Source organism: Clinocottus analis, unplaced genomic scaffold (genome assembly GCF_023055335.1).
Source record: "Clinocottus analis isolate CAN_PGR_092001 unplaced genomic scaffold, fCliAna1.0.p SCAF_6, whole genome shotgun sequence".
Taxonomy (NCBI): domain Eukaryota; kingdom Metazoa; phylum Chordata; class Actinopteri; order Perciformes; family Cottidae; genus Clinocottus; species Clinocottus analis.
In genome coordinates this window covers 12,692,287-12,716,748 of record NW_027176218.1, presented here as the reverse complement: position 1 = coordinate 12,716,748, position 24,462 = coordinate 12,692,287, and the positions used below count along the sequence as shown (strand labels likewise).

The 24,462-nt window shown below is 42.0% G+C and overlaps 4 protein-coding genes across 16 annotated transcripts in view; 1 reads left to right on the top strand and 3 right to left on the bottom strand.

The window, feature by feature from the left end:
* The window catches only part of magi2b (membrane associated guanylate kinase, WW and PDZ domain containing 2b), a 74,548-nt gene extending 65,016 nt beyond the window's left edge, over positions 1-9,532 (top strand). For 3 of the 9 annotated variants that reach the window (XM_068602593.1, XM_068602592.1, XM_068602591.1), the window contains exons 13-22: positions 55-247; positions 366-481; positions 884-1,076; positions 1,413-1,652; positions 2,540-2,725; positions 3,192-3,486; positions 4,208-4,427; positions 4,537-4,680; positions 5,272-5,410; positions 6,424-9,532. In XM_068602593.1, the coding sequence (XP_068458694.1) occupies positions 55-247; positions 366-481; positions 884-1,076; positions 1,413-1,652; positions 2,540-2,725; positions 3,192-3,486; positions 4,208-4,427; positions 4,537-4,680; positions 5,272-5,410; positions 6,424-7,118 (2,421 nt within the window). In that variant the 3' untranslated portion in view covers positions 7,119-9,532. Of the gene's footprint in view, positions 1-54; positions 248-365; positions 482-883; positions 1,077-1,412; positions 1,653-2,539; positions 2,726-3,191; positions 3,487-4,207; positions 4,428-4,536; positions 4,681-5,271; positions 5,411-5,753; positions 5,865-6,423 lie in introns of all 9 variants that reach the window. The other 6 variants (XM_068602588.1, XM_068602596.1, XM_068602594.1 and 3 more) reach the window with 6 other exon arrangements.
* Positions 9,533-9,908: 376 nt separating this feature from the next.
* Positions 9,909-14,124, bottom strand: LOC137803823 (endoplasmic reticulum-Golgi intermediate compartment protein 2-like). 2 transcript variants are annotated; one of them, XM_068602600.1, is made up of 14 exons: positions 14,061-14,124; positions 13,452-13,616; positions 13,227-13,335; positions 13,087-13,133; positions 12,934-13,001; positions 12,746-12,786; positions 12,369-12,470; positions 12,126-12,218; positions 11,982-12,037; positions 11,714-11,812; positions 11,529-11,626; positions 11,284-11,446; positions 10,719-10,798; positions 9,909-10,604 (listed from the first exon to the last, which is right to left on the bottom strand). In XM_068602600.1, the coding sequence occupies exons 2-14, from the start codon at positions 13,555-13,557 to the stop codon at positions 10,530-10,532; spliced, it is 1,137 nt and encodes a 378-aa protein (XP_068458701.1). In that variant the 5' UTR covers positions 13,558-13,616; positions 14,061-14,124; the 3' UTR covers positions 9,909-10,529. The 2 variants fall into 2 exon arrangements, with proteins under 2 accessions (XP_068458701.1, XP_068458702.1); XM_068602601.1 differs by lacking the exons at positions 9,909-10,604; positions 10,719-10,798 and adding an exon at positions 10,825-10,937.
* Positions 14,125-14,463: 339 nt separating this feature from the next.
* Positions 14,464-16,447, bottom strand: kxd1 (KxDL motif containing 1). The gene is made up of 4 exons (XM_068602606.1): positions 16,342-16,447; positions 15,701-15,853; positions 15,572-15,618; positions 14,464-15,478 (listed from the first exon to the last, which is right to left on the bottom strand). The coding sequence occupies exons 1-4, from the start codon at positions 16,437-16,439 to the stop codon at positions 15,222-15,224; spliced, it is 555 nt and encodes a 184-aa protein (XP_068458707.1). The 5' UTR covers positions 16,440-16,447; the 3' UTR covers positions 14,464-15,221.
* sinhcaf (SIN3-HDAC complex associated factor) lies at positions 15,749-24,315 on the bottom strand. 4 transcript variants are annotated; one of them, XM_068602605.1, is made up of 7 exons: positions 24,070-24,313; positions 21,404-21,531; positions 21,186-21,285; positions 20,972-21,095; positions 20,665-20,815; positions 20,004-20,187; positions 15,749-15,853 (listed from the first exon to the last, which is right to left on the bottom strand). In XM_068602605.1, the coding sequence occupies exons 2-7, from the start codon at positions 21,529-21,531 to the stop codon at positions 15,839-15,841; spliced, it is 702 nt and encodes a 233-aa protein (XP_068458706.1). In that variant the 5' UTR covers positions 24,070-24,313; the 3' UTR covers positions 15,749-15,838. The 4 variants fall into 4 exon arrangements, with proteins under 4 accessions (XP_068458706.1, XP_068458704.1, XP_068458705.1 ...); XM_068602603.1 differs by lacking the exon at positions 15,749-15,853 and adding an exon at positions 16,341-16,461 and having other exon boundaries at positions 24,070-24,315; XM_068602604.1 differs by lacking the exon at positions 15,749-15,853 and adding an exon at positions 16,341-16,474.
* Positions 24,316-24,462: the final 147 nt, after the last annotated feature.

Below are 24,462 nucleotides of genomic sequence, written 5' to 3'. Positions count from 1 at the left end.
TGCGCCATCACAAAAGGTCCCATAACTTAAAATCTGTTGTTGTTTTTCTTATAGTTGCCTGACCAGTGGGATCCACATGGCAGCCCCCAAGCAAATATGTCCGGCCCAGTTTTGCCGCCTTGCACACCTTTCCCAAACCAGCCACAGCACCGCACGTCTGTGCCTGACTCCACCGAGGGCTTCGATCTTAGCAAACCTGACCCCTATGACCTTTATGAGAAGTCGAGGGCTATCTATGAAAGCCGACGTAAGTAATGGAATTTAGTTAATGGGAAATGGAGCATTATGTTGCTTGAAATGGCTTTTAATATGGTGATTTGAAATTAACGAGGAGTCAACCTTTGATGTCGCTATTTGTGTCTCAGGTCCAGAGTATGAAGAGGTGGAGGTGCACCTGCTGAGAGAGAAGACTGGGTTTGGTTTCCGCATCCTAGGGGGAGACGAGGCCGTGCAGGCTGTGAGTCCGGACGCCCGTGACAAGGCTCGTATGGGACGGGCTGGTCCACACACATATTTAACCTCATACACGCCACCTTCATCCGACCTGCACCTAACCTCATCTCACACTTCAAGTCACATACTTTTGACCAACATACACACAGACACCTACACACAAGCACTCCTCGGCTTTCTCACTCAGTCCTAACTGCTCCGTACCTCCCATACTGAAGTAACACCTTGCTAACTTGTCCAAGTGTACAACAGCATGCACATTATGATACAGAAGAATGTAGCAGGAGGATAATAGGACGGTGGAAAAATGTTACTATGAGCTAAAAAAGTTTCCAACCTGGATTGAGCAATTACTGGGTGATTCGACTGTGTCTTTGTTTCATCCTCTTCACCTTCATCTATGCTGCTAATATTGATTGTCTTTGAACAGATTGTTATTGGGGCTATAATAGAGAACACCCCCGCTGAGCGCGACGGCCGGCTTCGACCTGGGGATGAGCTCATTTCTGTGGATAAAAATGTGGTTGCTGGGAAACCGCACAAATACGTGATAGACTTGATGCACGCAGCCGCACGCAACGGTCAAGTCAGCTTGACTGTGAGAAGGAGAGTGCAAATGCCCGGTAAGGACATGCATTTGTTCTTTATTTTTGTGTTTGTTTGTTTCACACTTAAGATTGGAGAACGTGCTGCACATTTCACTGGCATCAATTTATAAAAACAACAAGACACACATGCTGAAAATCTGTGTGCGGGATCAGTGTGTACTTCTCACCCACACATCTTTTCTGTGCTAGTGGTATGCGCATGTTTTGCAAAAACAACGAAACGCAGTATTTCTCTGTATTTTCATTATATCCACTGTTTGCCACAGACAATGTAAAGTAAATTGGTCATGTTTCAGGGTAACATCTTCTTCTTTACTCATCCTATTTCCTCTCATGCTTCTTTTCCTCCAGCTGAGCTGTGTCCTGTGAATGGCCGCAGCCCCGGCTCTGTGTCGACACAACACAGTTCTCCACGTAGCGATGCAGCCTCAGCTTCAGGCCCTCAAGCGGCCGTCGTCCCGACTGCCACCTCTCCTCCAGAGGGATCTGCCCTGCAAACCAGTGATGTGGTTATTCACCGCAAGGACAATGAGGGCTTCGGCTTTGTCATCATCAGCTCCCTGAACAGGCCGGAGAATGCTGCCGTTATCAGTGAGTTTCTTCTGTCTGCAGCGCGAAAGATTGTTTCTGAACGCAAATGGTGATTTAATAGATCTTGATGACTAAAGATCCTAAGGGTGGCCACTGTCCTAGCGGGATTGTTCATGGGATTTGTATACTATTTCATGTCTTTAAAATATATACATTTTTAAAACACAATAAGTGTTTGCACTGCATGTCCACTCAAGAAACCAGGTCAGAACAAAGTCTAATATCCAATACTTTATATCTGATTCACTAATAACTACTGAGCTTTGTATCCCTTAACAATTAATTTGCTTTTGTGGTGTTTCTTATCCCAATAATAGCTTCAGAACTTGTATTAGCTGAGATCAAACTGAATTAGAAAGTTTACTTTAATTCTGGTCTTAAATTGCTCTTACTTCATGTCATGGTAGTGTTAAAAGAGTCTTTAAAAGCCTTAAATGTGCCTTAATTAAACATGTGGTTCCACTTAAAGACGCTGGTATCTTTGAACAAATGGTGGGATTCTTGAACCAGATTGGTCTGATTGCACCTGAATATGGAATATGCAAAAGTGTATCTAGTATACAGTAGTTATGTTATTATCAAACATTAGTTCAGGATATAACGGTGGATGTTGAACAATCCACCAGTATTTTCTCTGCTTCTAGAAATTTATATTGAAGTGAAAATTTAAGGTTTCTGTATTTTTCTATCTGTGTGAAAAGAGTTGATAAAAAACAAAACCTATTTTGTTATTGTCATAAAATAGTGATATGATTTTTGTAAATTTTATTTCTGTTCGGTACGAATCTACATATTTGTATCTTCACTTGTGAGTTTCATCAGTGCTGTTACAACATCTTTCTTCAAAAATTGCCGTTGACAACCACCTTGTTATTGTCTGTTTCCAGCTGTGCCCCATAAAATAGGACGTATCATCGAGGGCAGCCCTGCGGACCGATGTGGGAAGCTGAAGGTGGGCGACCGGATCCTGGCTGTGAATGGACAATCCATCATCAGCATGCCGCACGCAGACATCGTCAAGCTCATTAAAGATGCTGGGCTAACGGTCACACTGCACATCATACCAGAGGAGGGTAAGTGATTGCGTGTGACGTGAAACCAAATTGTGTAACTTTACTCGTTTCGATTTCTCCTGATAGAAAATAATGCTGACGTCTGTCTGCTGTGTCTTTTACGAATATATTTTCTTGTACTTGACTGAGGAAATACTTCCACACAAACTGGATCAGTATGATGAAGTATGAGAGAAGCACATGGTTAAAAAGAGTGATGGTCTGCTTTGGATATGATATTCCAGCCAGAACTACAGACTTGCTTTATGACATTGAGACATTTTAGAGTCTTCTCATTTTGAGCACTTTAACAAAGCTAAAGGTTGCAATGCTCCTTCGGGTTATACAGCGGATTAATCAGATTTTAGAAGAACAAAATTGCAGTCCTCTGCAATTTGTGCATGTTTCCTTTGTCTGTTCATTCTAAATGCTGGTCTTAAGAAGGATTTAACAGGTGAAATCTTGTCTCACCTTCTGTCCATCACAGGATCCCACTCTGGCCCCAGCTCAGAGAAGCAGAGCCCCATGACCCAGAAACACAGCCCCCAGACCCAGCCCAGCCCGGTAGCCCAGACAGGCCAAGGAGGCACCCTGCCCGGCCAGACAGCCACTCAGACAGGTCAAATACCAGGCCAGCCGGGCCAGACACCAGCACAGACGAGCCAAACAGTAACTGGCCCTCCTGCACCAGCAGCCTCCCATCCTGCAGCAGCTGGAACCCAACAGAGCCCGGTCACCCAGCCCTCCGGCCTCCCTCCGCCTCTCTACCTCCATGACGGCAGGTAAGACGGCGTTAAAGGGGATGTTCTTGTTTGTACTCAGCAGGAGCATTTTGTGAGATTCCTTAAGCGTGTCTTGGTGACTGCAACGAGATTGACGAAGAAGGAGCAAGGAGTTTTCAAAGGTGAAAGATCTCACACTGTGTATATAAATGAGGGTGCCATGCTCTCCTTGCGTGCCAGTAAGTTCAGAAGAAAACCTGACTCCAGACAACTTTGTCCCAGTCAGACTCTCAGTCTCATGCAGGTTTCTACTTTGTTGCATAACACCACTTAGGTCCTACAGTGTCAGTTAATAATTTACTTTAAGGTATCTCTTCTATAATGCAGGAACCCTCCGTTCAGGCCCTCTTGCATGTTTAAACTATGAAAGCATGAGTGTGTGCATGGATGAGTTTGTGTGTGTGGATGTGTGTCTCAGATCAGTAGCAGCACTCCCAGGGCTGTGGATTTATGCCCATTTTATCATGGGACCTTTAAAAACGGAGAGTGATATTTCCATCCTTTTTTGTGGCGAGCTTTCTTTGATGCACACACTCGATCCTTTTACAGCAAACTAAGCTCAAGTTTTAGTTTACATAATTAAGGATACTTGCCACACTCAGAAGAAAAGACACATTTGGACATATGAGGTCGTGTGCCATCGGACACCTCCTTATTTGATGCTTTTTCAAAACAATGCTCTGATTGTTTTTTGTTGCTCACTCTCGCTCTCTCCTCACAGGTCAGAGGTTAAAGCCAGACAGGATGTCAAACCTGACTTCCGGCATCCTCCATTCACTGATTACAGGCAACCTCCAGTAGACTATCGCCACCCACCGGTTGGTGATTATAGACAGCCGCCGACGCTGGACTACAGACACCCGCCTGGTCTGCTGGACTTCAGACAGCACCCTGCAGCTGCACAGTTTCCTCTGGGGCTCCCTCCTGACTTCAGACCACAGGTACAGCTAGACCAAAAATAAACTGCTCAAGTTCACGCTGTGTTTAACGTCAAGTGTACATAGCAGTTTGTTTGCAGTGTGTTGAAAGTTGTCTTCATTTGTTTTGCAGGACTATGATTACTTTACGGTGGAGCTGGAGAAAAGTGCAAAAGGTTTTGGCTTCAGTATCCGTGGAGGCAGAGAGTACAAGATGGACCTGTTTGTGTTGCGCCTTGCAGAAGATGGCCCTGCCATACGTAATGGAAGGATGAGGGTGAGATGACATGGAGAGACGATATGTTGAAAAGCTGTTTGGGAGATGATTGGAATCGCTGTCAGTGAGAACGGTTGTTTTGTTGAAAAAATTAATCCAGTCGCAGACGGCCACTGAGGAGCAGCAACATGCCAGTTTGTCCATCTTGACCATAAGATAATATCACACAATATGCTTGTGTGTGATATTTTTGTTTCACAGAATTTGAAGATGGTCTAAAATGTAATACAGCACAGATGTTTGCCTTTTAAAAGATAACCTTGCTGTGTTCCTTCTGCAAGGTGCTTATTATCCCTCACTCATTCTGCTAATTCTAATCTTTATTTTACTGTCTTCTTCGCGGGCAGGAGTAGCGTATAGGTTACGAAAGGGTGAACAAGAGTAGGTGCATGAGTACTCACAGACCCTCTGCTCACCTTCAACAACTCCTGTTGAGGTGCACTCAAACAAGACACTTAGTGGCACTTATTCCCCAGTTGCTCCAGTGGAGCAACCGAGCAGCAGAAGACTGTCGCTGTGTTGAAAAGTCAACTTTCCGTGAATAAACAAGTCTGACAGAAATCAACCTTATGCTCTGTGTGTCTTCTCCAGGTAGGGGATCAGATTATAGAGATTAACGGGGACAGCACTCGAGACATGACTCACGCCCGCGCCATTGAACTCATCAAGGCGGGAGGCAGGCGGGTCAGGCTGCTGCTTAAACGAGGCACAGGACAGGTGCCAGAATATGGTGGGTTTTGCTGGCATGAAGTAAAGTCTCTAAATATCCAACGCTTTCTACTCTATTTTCTTAGTCTCTGACCTGATCTCTTTCTCACTTTCATATGCAAGATTCATTATTTGGGGTTCAACCTTACTGTTTTAACCACAATGGCTTTTTCCTGCAAATGCTATTTGTTTTACTCAAGAAACATATTAACATGTATTAATATAAATCTGCATTTTACTCCTCGCTCCTCAGTCTTGTCTACTGTCGTCTGAAATTAAACTATTTTGATCAAGTAGAAGAGCCACCTTCTCTTTAGCCTTTGTGTGTTTTAACCCTTCTGTCTTAAGTCTAATGATCGGTATAGGCTTTTACTTGCCTTCCCTCAGGAATGGTACCTTCCAACCTCTCCATGTGCATGAAAGGTGACACACTAAGCTCCCCCTATTTCTTCCTAATGGGCCACTCTAAAGACACGGTTTGTGAAAAACTGCATGTCTCTCTCTCCATACTGATTAATCTGTGTGCAGTGTGGTTTTGCGCTCAGCATGCATTCGTGTATGCATGCATGTTCATGAGTGTATGCACGGGGAAATAGCAGCCGTGTGTGTATCCATGTGTGTGTGCGTTTATGTGCGCGGATGCTTCTGCGTGTTGTAGTAAGAGAGCAATAGGGTTTGAAGTGACCCTCCAGATGAAATTGTATCATCCTGAAGGGGGCTGTGAAGTAGACTGTGTGAAATCAATCTGTTCAGGATCAGTCTGTCACACAACTACAATGGTAATTGTTTTCAGGCAGTGAATGAATATTGTCCCACATGTCATAGATTAGCCTACACGTCAGGTGTGTGCTGCACACATTTGCATGCAAAATTGCCTGATATTATATTAGGATGTGGTGTTTATTTGTATTCTTTTGGACTCCTTTCTTTCTCTCTGCCTTTTTCTCTCCTCAATCTCTGTGCATGTGCATGCTGCCTAGTGCCACTCGGCCTTTATCTCAGTCCACCTGAGCATGTTTTCTTCTTCCCTGACAGACTGTGCCGGCCCCTGGGATTCCTTTTCTACAGCCCACTCTGCCCTGCAGGAAGTGACCCTTGAACCTTACCCAAATACATTGCTCTCATCCCATCCACCCTCAGCCCCAGACGCCCCTCATCAGCTCCCTCTAGAGGCAACAGTGTGCATGGCAGACACAGCTCCACAGCTGACAGACCACAGCTCCATCAGAGGGGCTACTGGTGGCAGGTCCACCCAGCAGAAGTGCACCATCAGGGGGCAGGGAACCCAACAGGGATCTGGAGATGTGGACTGTGGACCAGGCGAGAGAAAGCCTCGTGCTTTGCCTCCGAAAGCTTTCCTGGGGAGGTCCGTTGAAAGAAGAGAGAGGCAACGGGAGACTTGCTCCCCCTGCTGTGAGAGAAAGGGCCTGCACACACAAGCGATGAGCACTGTCTGGCCCTGGGACCCCTATGTGAGTGTGAAATTCAATGGAGTCTCTCTAGGCAGTGGCGATGGACATGTCAGCCTCCAGGAGAGGCTGGTGTCCAGAGGCCTGTTCCCAAGAGAAGATGAGAGGGCCAGTGGCCACAGTGGGCTCAGCTGCCCGTCTAAAACCATGGAAGATCCTCCTGCAAGGAGCGCAGCGGCCTCCCCTGGGCCCTGGAACGTCCCTGTGTCTGACAAACTGCCTGGCACCCTGAGGTCCTGGACCTCCACAGTGAGCAGGTAGAATGGATTTTGCTGGTTTGGACTGGATCACCCTGTCTGGCTCCTCATTCAGTTCACCTGAGAGAAGCAGTAAATTTCCCTCACCCTCTCTTGCTGTCCTGTTTTCTTCTCCAGCCACTTCTAAAATCATATTTTATGTTTCATTTGTTCTGATAAGATAAATATTACACCCACCACCTTAAAAACAGAGAAACTTCACAGCTAGTGTAACAATACTCCTGGATTTGTAGGCATTTTGGACCCTCAGATGCAACAGTTAATGTTCTGATCACAGACGGAGCAATGATGTAGGATTCTGAGTGGAGCTCTGCTTTTAACGTGTACCTTTAACTGCTTGACCTTATCTGGCTCAGATTGGTTAGGGCAACTTAACCTCGCAGGAGAGAGACATATGTACATCAAAGAGATTTACTTTGCTCCATTTTCTCCAAGCAGTGGGAAGAATGAGACTACAAATCTGTCCGAGAGAGGCAGGGACACTGACACTCCTGGAGGACATGGCCCTGATCCAAGTGACAGCCTGGTTAACTCGGCATATGTTAGATCTCACATGCCTACCAATATATCATATACTGTAAATGTATAAAGATGTTAAAAATATGTACATTTGGTAATCTCAAAAACATACCTGTTGGTGTTTTTGAGGCAGTGTTGTAGTTAGATACATTGTAAATAAAAGAGAAAAAAATCACCGGAACAGTATTTTAGGATCACTATTTCCATGGCCTCGTCTATTACTACATATCAAAGACAGTGCAAGTCACTAAACCCAGACCGCTGAGGGAGGCAGCGGCCGTGTGCATGGATATAAACCACCATGACTTTATACAGGGACTCACATGTCTTTTAGAAGTAGAATTTAGAGAGGATATCCTTTGTGGAGCTGACCAGTTGGCTCTCGTGTGAGACAAAAAGAAGATCTTTTTTTCATCAAATTAACTTTTGAGTGACTGAAAACAGTTGGCTTAGTAGGAACTCATAGTACTGTTCTGAGTTATGTACACAACTTGATCACAAGTCAACCATGCAGTCATTGTGCAGAATTATAAGCCTTGTTGTATTAATTTAATGCTCACAGAAGAATTTTGTCCAGTCTATATTTCCCATTTCTATGCCTTTTACTGTGCTAAGTGTACCACATCACTGTGGGAGAGGGGCATCGGTGTGGGGAAGAGGAGGCCGATGGTTATGAGGTGGGGCGGAGTGCCTTACTCAATGCAGAGCTGTTGCCGTTGTGATTTGTTTTGGGAACTGAATGCAAAACAGATGTTAATGATCACGCACACATATCAGCAAACTGTTTTCTTCTGACTTAACACCAAGCAGTATTTATACAGTTATCTTGATGCACTCTTATCAATGTCAATGATTGCCCTTGTCCCCTAGTGGTTAAAGGGGGATACAATGTAGCCTGTAGCATTACATCCTCTTCTTAGAGTCATCTGGGAGAGTGGAGCTGTGAACATTTATCTAGACAGGGTCATTATCGCAGTGGACCTAGGTTTCTGTTGTTTCAGACGAGTCTCATTTCAGCTTTACCCCGTAAAGAACATTAGTTCAGTTTGTTTCGTTGCAGGTGGAACCAATGCACCTGAACCCAAGACTTAAGATGATCTGTGAAACACAAATGCATTTAAACTTGTGTTTGTTCACAAGGTTTTGATACTGGCAGAATGGAGGCATGCTGCTATTAAACTCAGACACCCAAGACAAAGTCACTATCCTTCTGCATTTCTACATTTTGATATCATCCATTTCTCAATAATATGTTTGCTCTCATTGCAGATAAATCACCAGAGCTTTTGATTACTGGAGGAGCAGAGTTTAAAAAAAAAGAATCACAATGCATTGTGACAATATGCAGCACGATGGCACATCCACGCTGTACTTTAACTTGGACAATGCACCGACAGACTGGGACGCTAGTAGACCTGATGAGGTGAATACAACAGAGGTCCATGTGATTAACTGGTTCACATGTTAGTGAGGAGCATGAGAACATGCTGTTAGGCTGTTGAAATGTGTTTACTGTATGTACAGATGTCGAAGTTTAGAAAAGGTGAAAAGATATGTCATCCAGCCCTCTATCTCCGTCCAGGCCGTCCCCTGCCTGCTGTCAGTGATTTTGTATACTAAAACAAACAAAAAAAAAGCTTTGTTGGAGCCTGTGAAGGATGGCACGTTCATAAATCCATTGAGATCAAGTATAACTGTGTAGTGTTAATTGTGTATTATTCACCCTGTACAGCTGTATTCCTACAAATATGGTTTACTGTATCATTGATACTGTAGTTTCAAAGACGTGAACAACTATTTTTATGAAATGCGACAGTACTGATATATTACATTTTGCTAAAAAACAAAAAACTTGTTTACTGAAAGATATTCTGAAATACTGTCAAATAAACTCTTGACATGGTGTAAAATACTCATTTGTAGAGATTGTTTTACTCGTAACCACGAAGGTGCGACTCAAGCAAACCATGCATCGACTAATCGGTTTTGATAACCGATTCATTGTTAGTTCATAAGAGCATTAATTGTAAACGTTACCAGGTTCCAGCTTCTCAAATGTGACATTTTGCTATTTTTGTTTTATATAACACTCAAGTATTTTTTTTGTGAGAAAGCACCTCGAACTCTCACATTTGAAATGTTTTATAGAACAAACTATAAATTGGTTAATAAAAATAAACATATTCATCTATTATAAATAACAAAAATAATCATTAGTTGCAGCCCTGTGTGAGACTATACCAGAATGTTAAATCTAAAAAATATTGGGTCAACATCAAGTTTGAAGAGGATTTTATTAAACAAAACAGCTCCATATTTTTACAAACAGGCGCGCATGAAAACTTTCACATGAATCCTCCTTAGGGGTGCTTCACACCCACAAAAAAATAAAGTGGATCTTCTTTAGCAGCCAGTTGCCGTGAGCCATTTAATTGTGATAATTGAGCAGAGGCATTGTGGGACTTTTCTGAGGTCAACAACCTACATGATGGAATCAAAATCACGTTTTATCTGTCAATCAACATTGAACGAGTCGACCAAACAACTCTGAGGACAGGTCTAATCAGCCGAACTAAGTGAAAACACCTGTGTGAGTGGGAGTCCAGCACCATTAATGACGTCAGATCTACGAACGTTCGGCTTGTATTGTGCAGATTTCCAGTGAAAGTGACAGTTAGGGTAAATATTGATTATAATCCTTCACAGGTGGATGAACAATCACATCTGAAACTTGCACCCACATAATAAAAAATTTAAAAATGATACAAATATTTACATATTTATGGACAAAGCGGGGACGTATTTCTTAATAAAACAACTTGTAAACAGGTTCCCAGAGTCACGTTACTGTCTAGACGGTTAGGCAGAGATGGTGAGCAGACGGCTGTAGTGGTTCTCATTGTTGAGCATCATTTTCTGTAGGAATCAAGGTTTCACTGGTTTCACCGGTTTCCTCAACTTGCGGAGCTTCCTGAGAGAGGAATAGAACAATGTATAGTTTTTACAGTAGCAAAACAGCCTTGAGTTATGTTTCATTTCAAAATTAATAGTGACTACAAGGTTAGAGATCATGTTATTGGTTTACCTTAAGATGTCTGTAGATTCCCATTTGGAAACGGCAGCAAAAAACATCAATCAAGAATCCTACCACACTATGGACCATGCCTGCAAGGGAAAAAAGATCAGACTTACAGTTGCCGCTGAAGCTCAGTTGAACGCCTGCCGTCACAAGCAGAATTATTCCTCGACAACTTAAACGTGGAGCTTGCCAGTAACTCAGTCATGTCTCATCTTCTAATCTACCCTGTGAAAACATCTCAATTTAGTTTTAAAAAGATGATTTGCTGAAGTAGATGACAAGATGGGATAACAGTTATTTATTCCTGCTTTTTGTGGTAAACAAATGGGGCTTAAAGCATGACTGTCAAAGTAGTGTACCTGCAGAGATGCTTGATTTTGTCCATTAACTACATGTCGTCTGGATTTTAGTTCAACTGCATTACATTGCAGGAATAACATGAAAAGAGGTACCATTACCATGGCAAAATGATTGTTCTCTGTGATGGATTACTTTTATTTCACACCTTTTCAGTCTCTGAAAGTTCAGTCTCAAACTACTAACATACAAATGAAAAGGGAAGTTTGTCTACCTGTTGTAGAGAAAATGCCTCCAATGATGCCACAGAGTCTGACAAGAAACTGCCAGAGCGGCATGTGTTGCTCGGTGACTTTGACCATTAGTGAGCTGATATCGTATTTCATAAAGATTCCTGAGACTCCGTGGCTGCCCGCAGCATGGTTTATCACTCGTTCCTGCAGAGCATGAAGAGGAATACAAATGAAATCAAAACAATACTTCACAAAAGTACAAAAGGTGTGCAAAATGTAAACCTACCTGCTCTGTGACTGAGTACTGATGTGTTTCTGCAGAGACCTTGTATGTGTTCAGTTTGGTGGGCACAATAGTGATGAAGTACTGAAACATGTGGTTAGCTGGAGATAATAATCAAAGATATACGTCAGCTCAGCATAAAGAAATGCATTACGATAAAAATGGATTGTTCGACAACACAGACGTACATTCAGCAGAGACTTTCTCTGTGCCGTCCAGAGGGTTGATGATCCCTGGAATCACTTCTCCAAAGGACAGGTGGTCGATCCGGTGAGAGAAATTATAAGCTGTGACACAACGCAAAATCAAAAGAATTAATAATCATCATCAAGTGAATACAAATTGTTTTTCCCCATGTGTAACAACAACCATGTTATTAATGTGCAATGAACACCTTTGACTCATTAGTATGAGAACATTTGTAAAGTAGACTTGTCAAAAGGATCATGAACTCACTGTCATGACTGACCAGTGCAGCTAGATGGGCGTGGCCTCTGGGATGTGGGATGGACCTGTGTAGGGATGAAAAGGTCATTGGTCACTCAGCCTCTGCAAAACAATTTAATCCATCAATTTTAAAATCGCCGTGTAGATACATACTTGCCAACAGTAACGTGGAAATTCCCTGCCACTTTGTTGACATACATGTGTCCATGTATCCTGCAGGCACTAAGGCTAGAGGGACTGTCCTCACTATGGGGGAAAGGTGCAACACTATGAGATTGGAAGATGTTTATCACAATACATGGGTGGTTGAAACTCTTTGTTGTTTTTCACTGTCATTACATGTTCAACCATCTATCAGCTCCAAAGAGAAACAAGCCTATCTTGAGAATCCTGTACCTTTGAAGCTGAGCAGGAGGAGCTCCTTTTATCGCAGCCTTGAAGAGTAAATCCTGGAGAGCGTGCTCCACTCTCAGACGCTCCTGGATGTGCAGAAGTGTCCTAAAAGAAAGGGACGACACAATTAGGAAAACAAAAACACAGTTGGAATAGACAAAAAAAAAAAATCAAATAGAGGGAAAGGCATTTTTATTATAGAAAAAAAAGTTTGAGTATGTAAATGTGTGGATACTGTACGAAGACCAGGGATGTAATGTGTATGCAGCGAATTGACAACTGAGTTATAAATGTAATGAATAAATATCATATCTGAACGCTGGAGGAAAATGAGGGAGTGTTCATAAACAGACTTTAAGGAGTGTCACCGTAAATCTTACATGTGCCATAACCTTTGCTCTGGGGAGAGCTCAAAGTTGACCTAAAGTGTGACAAAAAACAATCGTCAGACAAGCTTGAATACTCAAATAAAACAGGATTAAATGCATTTTCTTATTATTCCATTTTTTTTTTACAATCCAGTAAATGAAATGAAAACAGTGAAGATACTGAAAAAACTCATACTCACTGGTTCATATTTTAAACCATCAGAAGCCACCATGTTCTCTGCCAGATCTAGGACATCTGCTCCTATATCTGCATTCACATGAAGAACATCGATGACACTTTTCTAAAACACACAGTTGGAGCAGAAGTACAAATACACTTCCTTTGTACTTACATTGGCATCTCATGGCTACTGTAATGTCAACATTTATTCTCAGTTTACTGTAAGTGAAGAGCAGATGCAGACAGTAAACATACCAAGCTAATCTAGGACACAGGATGAATAACCACATCAAACACGGCTTCCTCTCTCACCTGCTGTAGTCCTTGTCCACCTCATACTCGTACTTCATCCACGTGTTTCTGTACACAAAGAACTCCAGGAAGGCGAGTACAGCCATGAGGGTGAAAGCTATTAAAGACACTGCGGGGGAGTGGGAGAGGGAATGTGGGGGGCACAAACACGAGTCACTGTCACATGGAAGTTCATCCCCTCCAAGTAAAGGTCACGTGTACCGTTAGTATCCATGGTTTTGTTACCTGTCCCCCCACTGGCTGTGGACTCCACATAGCTCTCGGGGACTTTGGGGAAAGCGTCCAACTCCTTCACCAGAGTCAGAGCCTTCTTCTTGGTCAGTCTCCTCATTGTGGGAGCAGCAGGGACGCAGCTTCAGGTGACTCCCTCATAAAGTGGGTGTTCTCTACCTGTAACGTTCCGTTTGAGCAACGGTCGATGTGAGAATGTGGAACGTTCGGTGTGAGCAATGTGGAACGTTCGGTATGAGCAACCTGGAACGTTCGGTGTGAGCAACCTGGAACGTTCGGTATAAGCAACCTGGAACGTTCGGTGTGAGCAACGTGGAACGTTCAGTGTGAACAACGTGGAACGTTCGGTGTGAGCAATGTGGAACGTTCGGATTGTCTACAGCTGGTTCTCGCTTCTGCTGACGTCTAACATGACAGCTGTTAGCAGCTGAGCTCACGTTGACACTCTTGTTAACTTGTTCAGCTCAATAGTTAGCCGGCTACACGGGACGACGGGCGGCTGGTGTGAGTGATAGTAAAGCCGTTATCGTACCGTCAGCTCATTCCATGGTCAAAGAGCATAAACATACATGAGAACTCGCCAGACGACGTAAGCTACGTTACCTGGTAGGTGTGCTGTTCGGACTAGCTTGCTGATGTGTCGTTTGACCCCATTGTCTGAAGAAAAAACTGCTCCCATTTAGACTTAGCGCCCTCTATTGACCAATAGAGGGCAATAGATTGCTGCCGGTGTCAAAGGCACATTTGAAGAAAGAAAATAGTTCTTACTATGGAATTGAAGGACCTACAAAATATATTCGGTTCACAAAACAGAACTGTAAGTCACACTTTTTTTTAACTCAAAGAACGCCGTTTGTCAAAGACATTGTTCATAGACTCAATCCCAAAACTCACATTAACTTTAACTTAAAAGGAAAATACACTATGAATAAATGTATATTATGCCATGGATTTTAGACAGTAGTCAATTATTCGTAATACATTTTTATTATTAAGGAACGTCAACTTTGATCATTATACTCTGCTTTTCAAATAGATGCTTCTTCAAATACACAAATAAAAACTGATATTTAAAAATAATATAAATAACCACTAGTAGTACATGTAAAGCTGGACTTTCCCTTTTACACCAAAAATGCATCTTCAATGGAGTGGAAGGAGTGATTCGATCCTGTACTTGCACAACCATGGCTTCCAGCTCCTGTGTCAAAGACCCTCTACTCTGTTCATGCGTCTTTGAATAGTTTGCTGAATCACTGACAACTAAACAAACCCATGGCTTCCTTGCGATGGAGGCGGAAAACAGAAAGATTTTTTTTTAGCAAAAATCAGTGAAATAGATTAAATGATGCTGAAAACAGTCATGAATGCATTAAGAAACATATGTTCTGTTTTAACAGGGGCCCATAGAAAAACTATGCTACAGTACAAACAAAAAATAATTATATATGCTTAATATCAGTCAAAGAGTGAGGGCTTTCGCTCAGTGTTACTGTCAGTACTTAAGATATACAATTATAGTGAGACACCATACAACTTCAAGTTTTATGTGCATTATTTTTGTGCTGTGCAGGCATATGACAAAAAAAGCATCCCAACAAAAATTTAGCATCCTCATAGACCGTTCATAGCTACATTTAACATCAAGGTTGTGACGCTCTTTTCAGCAGATGAATTAATAACTGGAAAAAGCCAACACAAACTTAAAAATAAAACATAACCTCCTAAAAGTTTTACATTTGAATCAGTCACATACTGCTCACTCTATTCTGCAGGTACAGAGTCCGGACCTTCGTCCAATAGGATGGCTGTCTCTAGGACATCGGAGGTGGGCGTGTCAGGCGGCTCTTGAGAAAGATCTTCAGAGCATCTGCTCACAGTGGGGGAGATAACATCTGGACTCGTGTCACAGGACTCTGTGCTCTGCTCCGAAGTGGCTGTTGTAATTGTTGTAGCAGCACTGGGGGGAACTGGGTCAAACTCATCATCGTCGTCTTCCAGGATGGGTGACTCGTGGATATCTGCCAGAACAACAAAGACATCTTAACCACACTGATTTGGAGGAAGTTGACAGTGGTTGTAAACAGATAAATGGAAAGAAAATGCTAGCTCACTGCTGAAAGCTTCTGGGTACTGCTTAGCAATCTTCCCTTTGAGTGTCCTACAGAAGAAGAGGAGGCCAATAATCAGAGCTTGAATGCAAGTATGTTTGTTTGCATTGAGGGGCTGGGGCAGTGACTTACCTGATCCTCCTGAAGACGCCGTCTAGATCTTTCTTCATCTCCACAAGGGTGCGAGTGTGGAGGAGGAAGCGATCGTTCATCTGTTGCAGTCGCACGTTGGACAGCCCGTTGAAGTTTATCAACATTTCATTTGTTTTCTCAAAGCGGTCCAGCCTGTTTTATACAATAAAATACAATACAATGAACTTTATTGTCCCACTTAGGGAAATTTGTCTTGGACTCTCTGTGGTGCGTCCCGAATGCCTTGAGTTACATGAAAACACACAATACATCCCCAGCCAAACAACAATTACAGTATTGCACACATCCCATAACAAACACATACATACACCTCATAACAATACATGCTAAAAGGACCACCATAATAAAAGCACCATTAAAAAGTATTTCATAGACTTCAGCCTCAAGCAACATTGTTAAGGTTTTTGATTGAAGTCGGAACAAATGAGTTTCTAAAACGGTTAAGTTTACAGAAGGGGCACAACAATTCAGCAATGCAACAATTATCTTCTGGTGTCTGTCAGATAGCATAACTGCCATGCGCAAGAGAACTGACATACACCAAACAGCACATCCATTTTATATCTAGCAGCGCGAAGTAGCAACATAAAGCTAAACTAATCCCAGCATGACACACTCACATGTGTCTCTGAGCCTGGATGATGGCGTTCACATCCTCGGAGTTGACCATGCTCAGCATCCTGTTACAGAACACGCCAGATGCTGTGGGCTCCACCATGATGGAGATCAAGACGAGAAAGCTGCAAAACAGACCTATATTAAGAAATGAGAGTACATTAAAACACTGTTTTCAACCACACCCGACTGTTAGGTTTCTTTGTGACACTTTAATGTTAACGAGGAGGAACTTTATGAGCAGTTCGGCCATGCCGTTAGCATGGTGAGCTAAAGCGACGAGTGAAGCGACAACATTCATGCTAACTACCTCCACGCCCTCAGGAGTTGTATGCGTCGACCTCTGGGTCATTGAAGAGGCGATTTAAAAGGAAATGTGCAGCATAAAGCGGCATCTGACAGCTGGCTGTATATAAAAAACAAAGCACTTCCGTGTTTGTTTTCTAACGTCCGGTCATAGGACCAGCGTTTCCGGTGCGTTTTTTCAGTATTTCTTTATTTAAAACTGCGCAAATCACAAATGTACATGTTTGAAAAAACCTAATCTGGTTGTATCGTTTTTTTCATGTATATTATTATAACAATGAACTACTACATCTACTTCATGCGACGTTTCAAACCCATTCATAAATGATCAGAAAAAAAAGTTTATTTAATTTTTTTTATGCAAGTGGCTATGATATGCCCAATGTCCATTATCTACACAGATAATGCAGACTATGTTGTTTTCTGTAACCACTTGGCCATAATCAGTGTTTCAAAACATATCTAGAAAATGCCCAAAGCCCAAAAGGTAGAGAGAAAATTTTCACCTATAGTATCCAAATTAAGTAATCCAGTTTTGTTTCTGCCGGGACCCTCAAATGTCAAATGTTCACAAATTGAATCCCAGACTCAAACTTGTAAATAAGTCAAACCAAACTCAGATATTTTAGTTTTTTAAATTACAAAGTAACACATGTATTTTCCCTGACATTTTTGACAAATGCATGAAATGAAAAATGACACAGAAATCTACCAACCCATATTTATAGATTAAATCTGCATACAAAATTCTCCCTTTTGACTCGTGTGTGTGTGTGTGTGTGTGTGTGTGTGTGTGTGTGTGTGTGTGTGTGTGTGTGTGTGTGTGTGTGTGTGTGTATATATATATATATATATATACTTTGTAATTTAAAAAACTAAAATATCTGAGTTTGGTTTGACTTATTTACAAGTTTAAGTCTGGGATTCAATTTGTGAACATTTGAGGGTCCCGGCAGAAACAAAACTGGATTACTTAATTTGGATACTACAGGTGCAGATTTTCTCTCTACCTTTTGGGCTTTGGGCATTTTCTAGATATGTTTTAAAACACTGATTATGACCAAGTGGTTACAGAAAACAACATAGTCTGCTATCTATCTATCTATCTATCGAGAGATATCGCTAGTAAGGTAAAATAAAACACTGATGTATAAGCCTCTGAATTCACTTCTACCTAATTTTTTAATTATTATTATTTTACTGATATGTCACTGCCAAATAAATAAAGTAAATAATTTCAAATTTAAGTTCATGGTTAGTTGAATTTGGATCATCCTGCAGCTCATTTTTAACCATCTACCCACTGTATACCAATAAATCAGAAACTCCATACTTCCAGAAAACTCGAAAAATTACTTTTATTAAAAGGGACAGGTAAAAAAAGTACATGATTTATAAAAAATACAAAACCGCTTCTTCTAACTTGTAAGCTAAGTAAATGCATAGCAACAGTACATGCAAGTCTAGAGTTAGGCATCCTACAATTCTGTGACATTTTAAGCTACCAGCTAAAGGAGAAAAAGTACAGTTTGGTTGCAATTTATCATTCGTTTCAGTCTACATAATACAGATCCGAAGTAATGGTACAGAATAAGTTAGGTTGCACGCAACTCAACTGATGAGTAAATAAATACTTAACATTTCACAAATATTGACAACCGGTAATTCAACGCAATGGTAAACAAAGCCTGCGTGAGAATTACATTCTAAGTACAAAACCATTCTACGTATAAGTTGAAGATGGAAATAATTCATAATAGTACACTTGTAAGCAGGGATGCAGTGATTCAAATAAATATGAAATAAATAAATAATGACACCCATATAAGAGCCAAATGGCTCACCCAGCCCCTTATGTACATAAGTCACCTTCTGCTCTCGACTACAAAAACACATGTATGAAAATTCATATTAGTGTTCAGTTTAAAATACCATAAACATACATACAAATGACCTCGGACAAGCACAAGTGTCCATGGAAAACCTGCATTGATTTGACATTGGGTGAATTTCAATGTGCTTTGGCTTTCGTTTGATAAATAAGTAATATTAGGCTATACACCACAACTCGTTTGTGGTGTATAAGAGGCAATGGCATAGAAATTCAACTTGAATAAAGTCTTTTACCTATACTGACCCAGGAATGACGGGAATCACTGATATCGATATTGCTGAATGACTATAGACCGATTGTGTGTTTTGCAGTTGTATTATGTGGTATTATGGAAAGAAACTTTTATTTTTCCTTTTTCCTACATATAAAAATAAGTTAAAACTTCAGCAAAATGGATAAAAAAAATAAAAAAGGAAGATTTAGTTATCTATATATATAAGGCCATGCAATTTTCGTAGACTCATGCATTAGATCCTTAGATCTTTTGGATGAGTGGGCTTGCCATTCATGCAAAATGCACTATGTGTTGCTGAGGCCACAATAAATATACTGTCCCTTGGGTTACTTAATACCGATCCAGAATTAACACTAGCACTGTCTGTAACACATTATTAAGGCTGGTGTATTTGCTGTTGAAGCTGTGAATAGGCCTTGTTTAAAATGTTACCCACTCACATATTTGCACAGAGACAAACTCTTTGATAGGAATGGATGTCAACGTTGAAAGACACAAACACAGGGGCTACTGTACACATCTGTGCTCTGTCGATGCTAAAGTATCATTCATTCCAAAACGAGATAGCCACCATTTCAAAAAAGAGATATCTACTCTTAACGAAGAAGACAAAAGTAACTGTAATTGTAATATTAGTCATCTTAAAATATGCCCATAAAATAGCCACATTGAGAATTGGTTTAGCTGTATGTTTCAAATGTTAAGTAATGAATTTCCAGTAGCACCTTTTCTATGAGTAAGTGGATCAAATGCGTTTTGGAATCAAATCTTTTAAAACTAACCAACTAGAGCTCCAGCATTTAATCTAGAGTAAATCAAAAACACCAAGGATTATGGTCCATCATCAGGATGGTTTGAATATCAAATACAAAATAAGAGACAAAGTGAAAAAACAACAGTTCATAAATTACCATTTAAACAAAATAAACAAACCTCCATATTATCATGGAGAAGACCAAAGGAGTTTCAGCTGCTTGATGATTGAAGGCAATCTGAGGCAACTTCTTTCTGTAAGTGCTTGAGAAAAACAAACTAGCACCCCAAGATTTCTTCAGCGAAATCTGGGTTTGGCTTTGACTTTACCACCCACCCTCCACCGTCACAGCCCCGTTCATGGTTGGCGGTGTTGTTACGCTAACACAAAGCTGTGCAGGAACAGTTTCCTCACACCTTGGTGTCTCCTTCACTTCCTCTTCCGTCTGGGATTTATGCTCGCTGACATCCACACCCACCTGGCACTCCTCTATCTCCACCTCTTCCTCCTCATCTTCCTCCTCCTCTTCCTCTTCTTCTTCCTCCTCCTCTTGTTGATGCTGCTGCCGTTGTTTTTTGCGGCAGCATGGTTTGAACAAATGGGGGTCGATGAGCACCTCTCCAAAGCGTCCCTTGTAGATTATTCCACAGCACACCTTTTGCCTAGACAAAACATGTTGTAAATATTCAAGCCATGAAGCAACGCCAAGTTAACCACAGGCCCCGTTGTAGTGATATATATGCTTTCGGGCCTTTATAGCACTGCATTACAATGCAGTGATACTGTAACTGACAAATAGCTGAAGTTAGTGTGAATTTTGTCTTGCGCACACTTGGTATACAGCTACGCAGGTCAATGACGTCATTGACAAGAAGATGGTCGCAGATCTTTGTCATGCATTAAAACTGCAGAGTAAGGCAATGTAAATTAGGTTTTTAGGTAATGGCCAAAGCATGCAAAAAAACTGAATGTGGTCCATTAAAGAAAGTGATCAAATGGTGGACTGGTGGTGGAGGGACATTAAGACACTGACAACTCGCCTTTACATTTTGAGCATGTAATATAATGTCAACAACATTACGATTTCCAATGCCTTTTTGCAGCATGAGTCAGTGCTAGTCTGTCACTGTATGGCTTACCTCTTCCAGTAAGTGAGGTCCAGAAATGAAAAGACCGGGGAGCGACTGGATCCTGGGCTGAGCTCAGTGTCTGAGCCGTCATCCGACAGGTTGCTGTAGCTCGGGGACTGAGCCGGAGAGGTACTGGAGGTGGTGCTGTGGGCATCTGAATCTAATGGGAATAACCAAAAGTCAACAATGGAGGGGTGAATAGGTGTGAGATATGTGGTGTGTACGACAACAACAAAAATCTACAAATCTACTCATTCAGAAACAAATGGGCTGAGTGATTAAATATGTTACTAATTGCTAAAAATGCTAAACTCACTGTTTCTTTTCAGCTCTTTCTGCAGCCTGCTGATCTGGCTCGGCCGGGCTTTCTTGGTGACGGGCTTTATCTTCTTGGGCCTGGAAGTTATTTTCAGACTGGGACCTCCTCTGGCATCAACAACCTGTATTAGAGGAAAGAGTCTGCATAATTCAGGTATTTTATCATAACCAAGCAGCATCCCCACCACATCAGGTCTGCCATCCAAACTTACATGGTTCCAGTTCTTCTTGGTGCCCACAGGTAGCTTCTTCCATCGTTTCACTAGGAGCACACAGGCATTACAGATTTCTCCAGATCGCGTTTCACTCAGTCTGCAAGACAAGTTGTAAAGAAATGACCAGGAATGTTTCAAATCAATAAGGTATGTTATACCCTACACAGGAGGGGTAATCTTTCTCCAAACCTCACATGTTCAGCTGCGTTTCTTACCCAAAACAGCTCCTGAAGTCCTTCTCGTACCGCTTACTGTCCGTGAAGCGAGAGCTTGACGACTTTGCACGGCAGATGCAGCAGCCGTCTAAACTCCTGTACATTTTTGGCTTATGAAAGCCAAACATCTGCATTAAAAAAACATTAAAATATTAACATCTTAGGGTGTGTAACATGGGTGTGCATAACAGAGATGTATGGTGGCACAGAGTTACTGCAGTTAACTAACACGTGTTAACTGCAGTAACTCTGTGCAGCCACACATCTCTGGTTCAGAGAGGTGATATTTTATTTCAGTTTAGCCTCAATGTGAATTAATAGAAACAAATCTGCTGTAATGTAACGATCAGAGCGATGACAAATCAGGAAAGCGATTTCGGTGAAGCATCTCATGCTTTGACCCACATGGGGGGGAAGTAGGTCAGACAGCGTGTCAGACAGATCATGTCACCATGCTGCGCTCACAGGATGCACGCTTCATTTTGGAAAACTCAAAATATAAGCACGCACATAACGCGAGTGAGACTCTCCCGAATGCAGAATATGAGTTATTTGCTCTACTATTTACATGCTAATTTGCTAAGACATTTAAGCGTGAATTGCCAGAGAAAGGCGAAAATATAAAAGGTGTCCGCTGGAAATCACGCATAATTCAATAAGAGCGCAGATTGTGCAGAGGAATTATGATTTATGTTGCTAGGCAAAATGTAATCTCCACAGCACATGTAGACCTGAACTGCGGCAAAACTGCGAGCCGCGCCCCCCAGACTGTTTTTTCTTTTGCTTGCCATCAGTCCTCGGGGTCCTCTGAACAGTGCGGTGCCTCAGAGAGCAGACAGAGAGCAGGAAAAACTAGAGAGCTCTCACACTGCTGCTTATATCAGAGAGTCTTTGGCGAGGAGGACACTGTCTCTTGATGACTAAAAATACCAATATGTTAGCTCAATGAAAAAATCAATGAAAAATCTAACATCGTAAATATCTAATAATTAAAAAATTGTGAAAGCTCATCTTATTCATTGAAATGCATCATTGTATATTATTATATTTATATGATGAAAGTGTGAAAAATAATAAATGCAAGCATTTCAGCTGGCAAAGTCTGTATGTAGAAATGAGGAAATGCATCTATATGTATGCTTTACGGTTAGAGAAAGTTTAATTATAGTCTAAGTCCATTTAACTGGAGATTAAACATGTATTTTACAAAGGAACCATTCTAAACACAGGACCAACACACCATTTAGATGTCACAATTAATGACAACTGACTTATAATTAAGTAAAAAAAATAAGATATATTCAATATCAAAACAAGCAGATTTTAAGTGAGATAGGGTATTACATTGATAAAAACAAAGCAATCTACATCTTCAATTTAATTATGTGAATTTGTATCTATTGTAGAAAACACCTTATATTTGTGTCCTGGGGTACTTTACAAGGCCGACCACATATTCACCTTCGAGTTTCTCATCTGTAAACTGCAGACGATCTCTGCAGCAGAATACAGTACGTGACGCAACGCAACATGGCAACACGCTTCAAACGGCGCAGGCAGTGTGGAGAAGGGGGTGTGATGCGATTTTCCGCAAAAAGCTATAATAATAAAAGTAAACTGGGGAAATCCTCATTAAAACAGTGGGAACTTGCGTGAATGGCATGTGCACTTTTTAAATTATAAGAAGCCGCCGAGAAATCCGCACGCTTTCATCGAAAGAAAAGTGCAAGTCGCCAATTTCACCGCCCACTTCAGCGAGGAAGCATGGCATGCACACGACCTGCTTCATGCGCACCATTTTATGATGACCGTCCCCTGCTCGACGATGCCCGACTTTCCCCTCCCCATATTAACTTAGTATTGTGAGATAAACTAAGGTGAACACATTTCGGCAGCAAAACCAATTGTTTTGTTATTGCAGAGTGAAACCGCTCTCCGCCACCGTGTAATTTGATCTTTACTCTTTGTTATTCCGCCGCCGCGTCACTGCAACAGTCCACCTTCAACTACATGTGCACGAAGTTCAAAGCGACGGCTCTCTGGAAGTCGGTGTGCCGTTGTCTTACACCAAAGGGCTTTTATTTAAACCCAGCTTGAGTTTCACAATGCGTTTAATAGTTGTGTGTCCGCTGTGGAGGTTTTGTTGACAGCAGCGCCCGCGTGCTGAGACGCATCTCCAGTCCGGGTGGGCGTGAGAGACTCAACTTGGCTTATTTAAACAAGCGTGAACGTGTAGCAGGCTGCAGGCAGCTACAATGTGTGTATTTGTGTTTTTTACGAGACTATATTTCCGACCGTTACTGACTTTAGGGACATTCGGGAGAAAAAAAAAAGAGTGATTTCCTCCGAGAGCTAACAACAATAACAACAGCCGTCCCTCGCTAATCACACGAAGCCTCTTCACACACTATTAAAACACTGTCTCGCGGTCGTCCTGCCTTCCTCCCACTTGCCCCGCTAACTTTGCTTCTTTATACGGCGAGCTGCACATCAAGTTGACCAACTAGTCGGCTCTAAGCAGGCCCAAAAAAGATCAATTGTTCACAACTCGAAGCTTGTTTGAAATTACACATCTGAGCACACCGCTATGGCTGTAATTTTTTTTTTTAAAACCCCGGAAAGCTCCACAGACTCAAACACAAACACAACGTGTCTGACTTCATTACCTTGTTGCAAGCTGCGTGAACCGGATTCAAAGCGATAGTCCTTATGGCGCGTCCTTACGATGTGACTGTTATGAAAATCAACCCGCATTAGTATCCCGCTCCGTTGTTGATGTCTGCGCCTGTGGACGGGACTGGAGAGTTGTGGACAAAGTGCGCATGCGCCCTATCCACACCTCCATTTCAGAGTAGGGCAGAAGGCTTTTTTCTTTTTCTTCAATCAAAGCATTTACATAAACGACGTGTGACGTGGCCGTGCGTCTGCACTCAACGGGCCTTATAAGGATGGGAACATTGCGCGGGAACAGGGGGCTCGGCCCCGGTTGCTATGGCACATTGGAGCGCGTAAGCACAGGGGGCGGGGCCTGTCGTTTTACTACGGAGCGGCAGATGGCC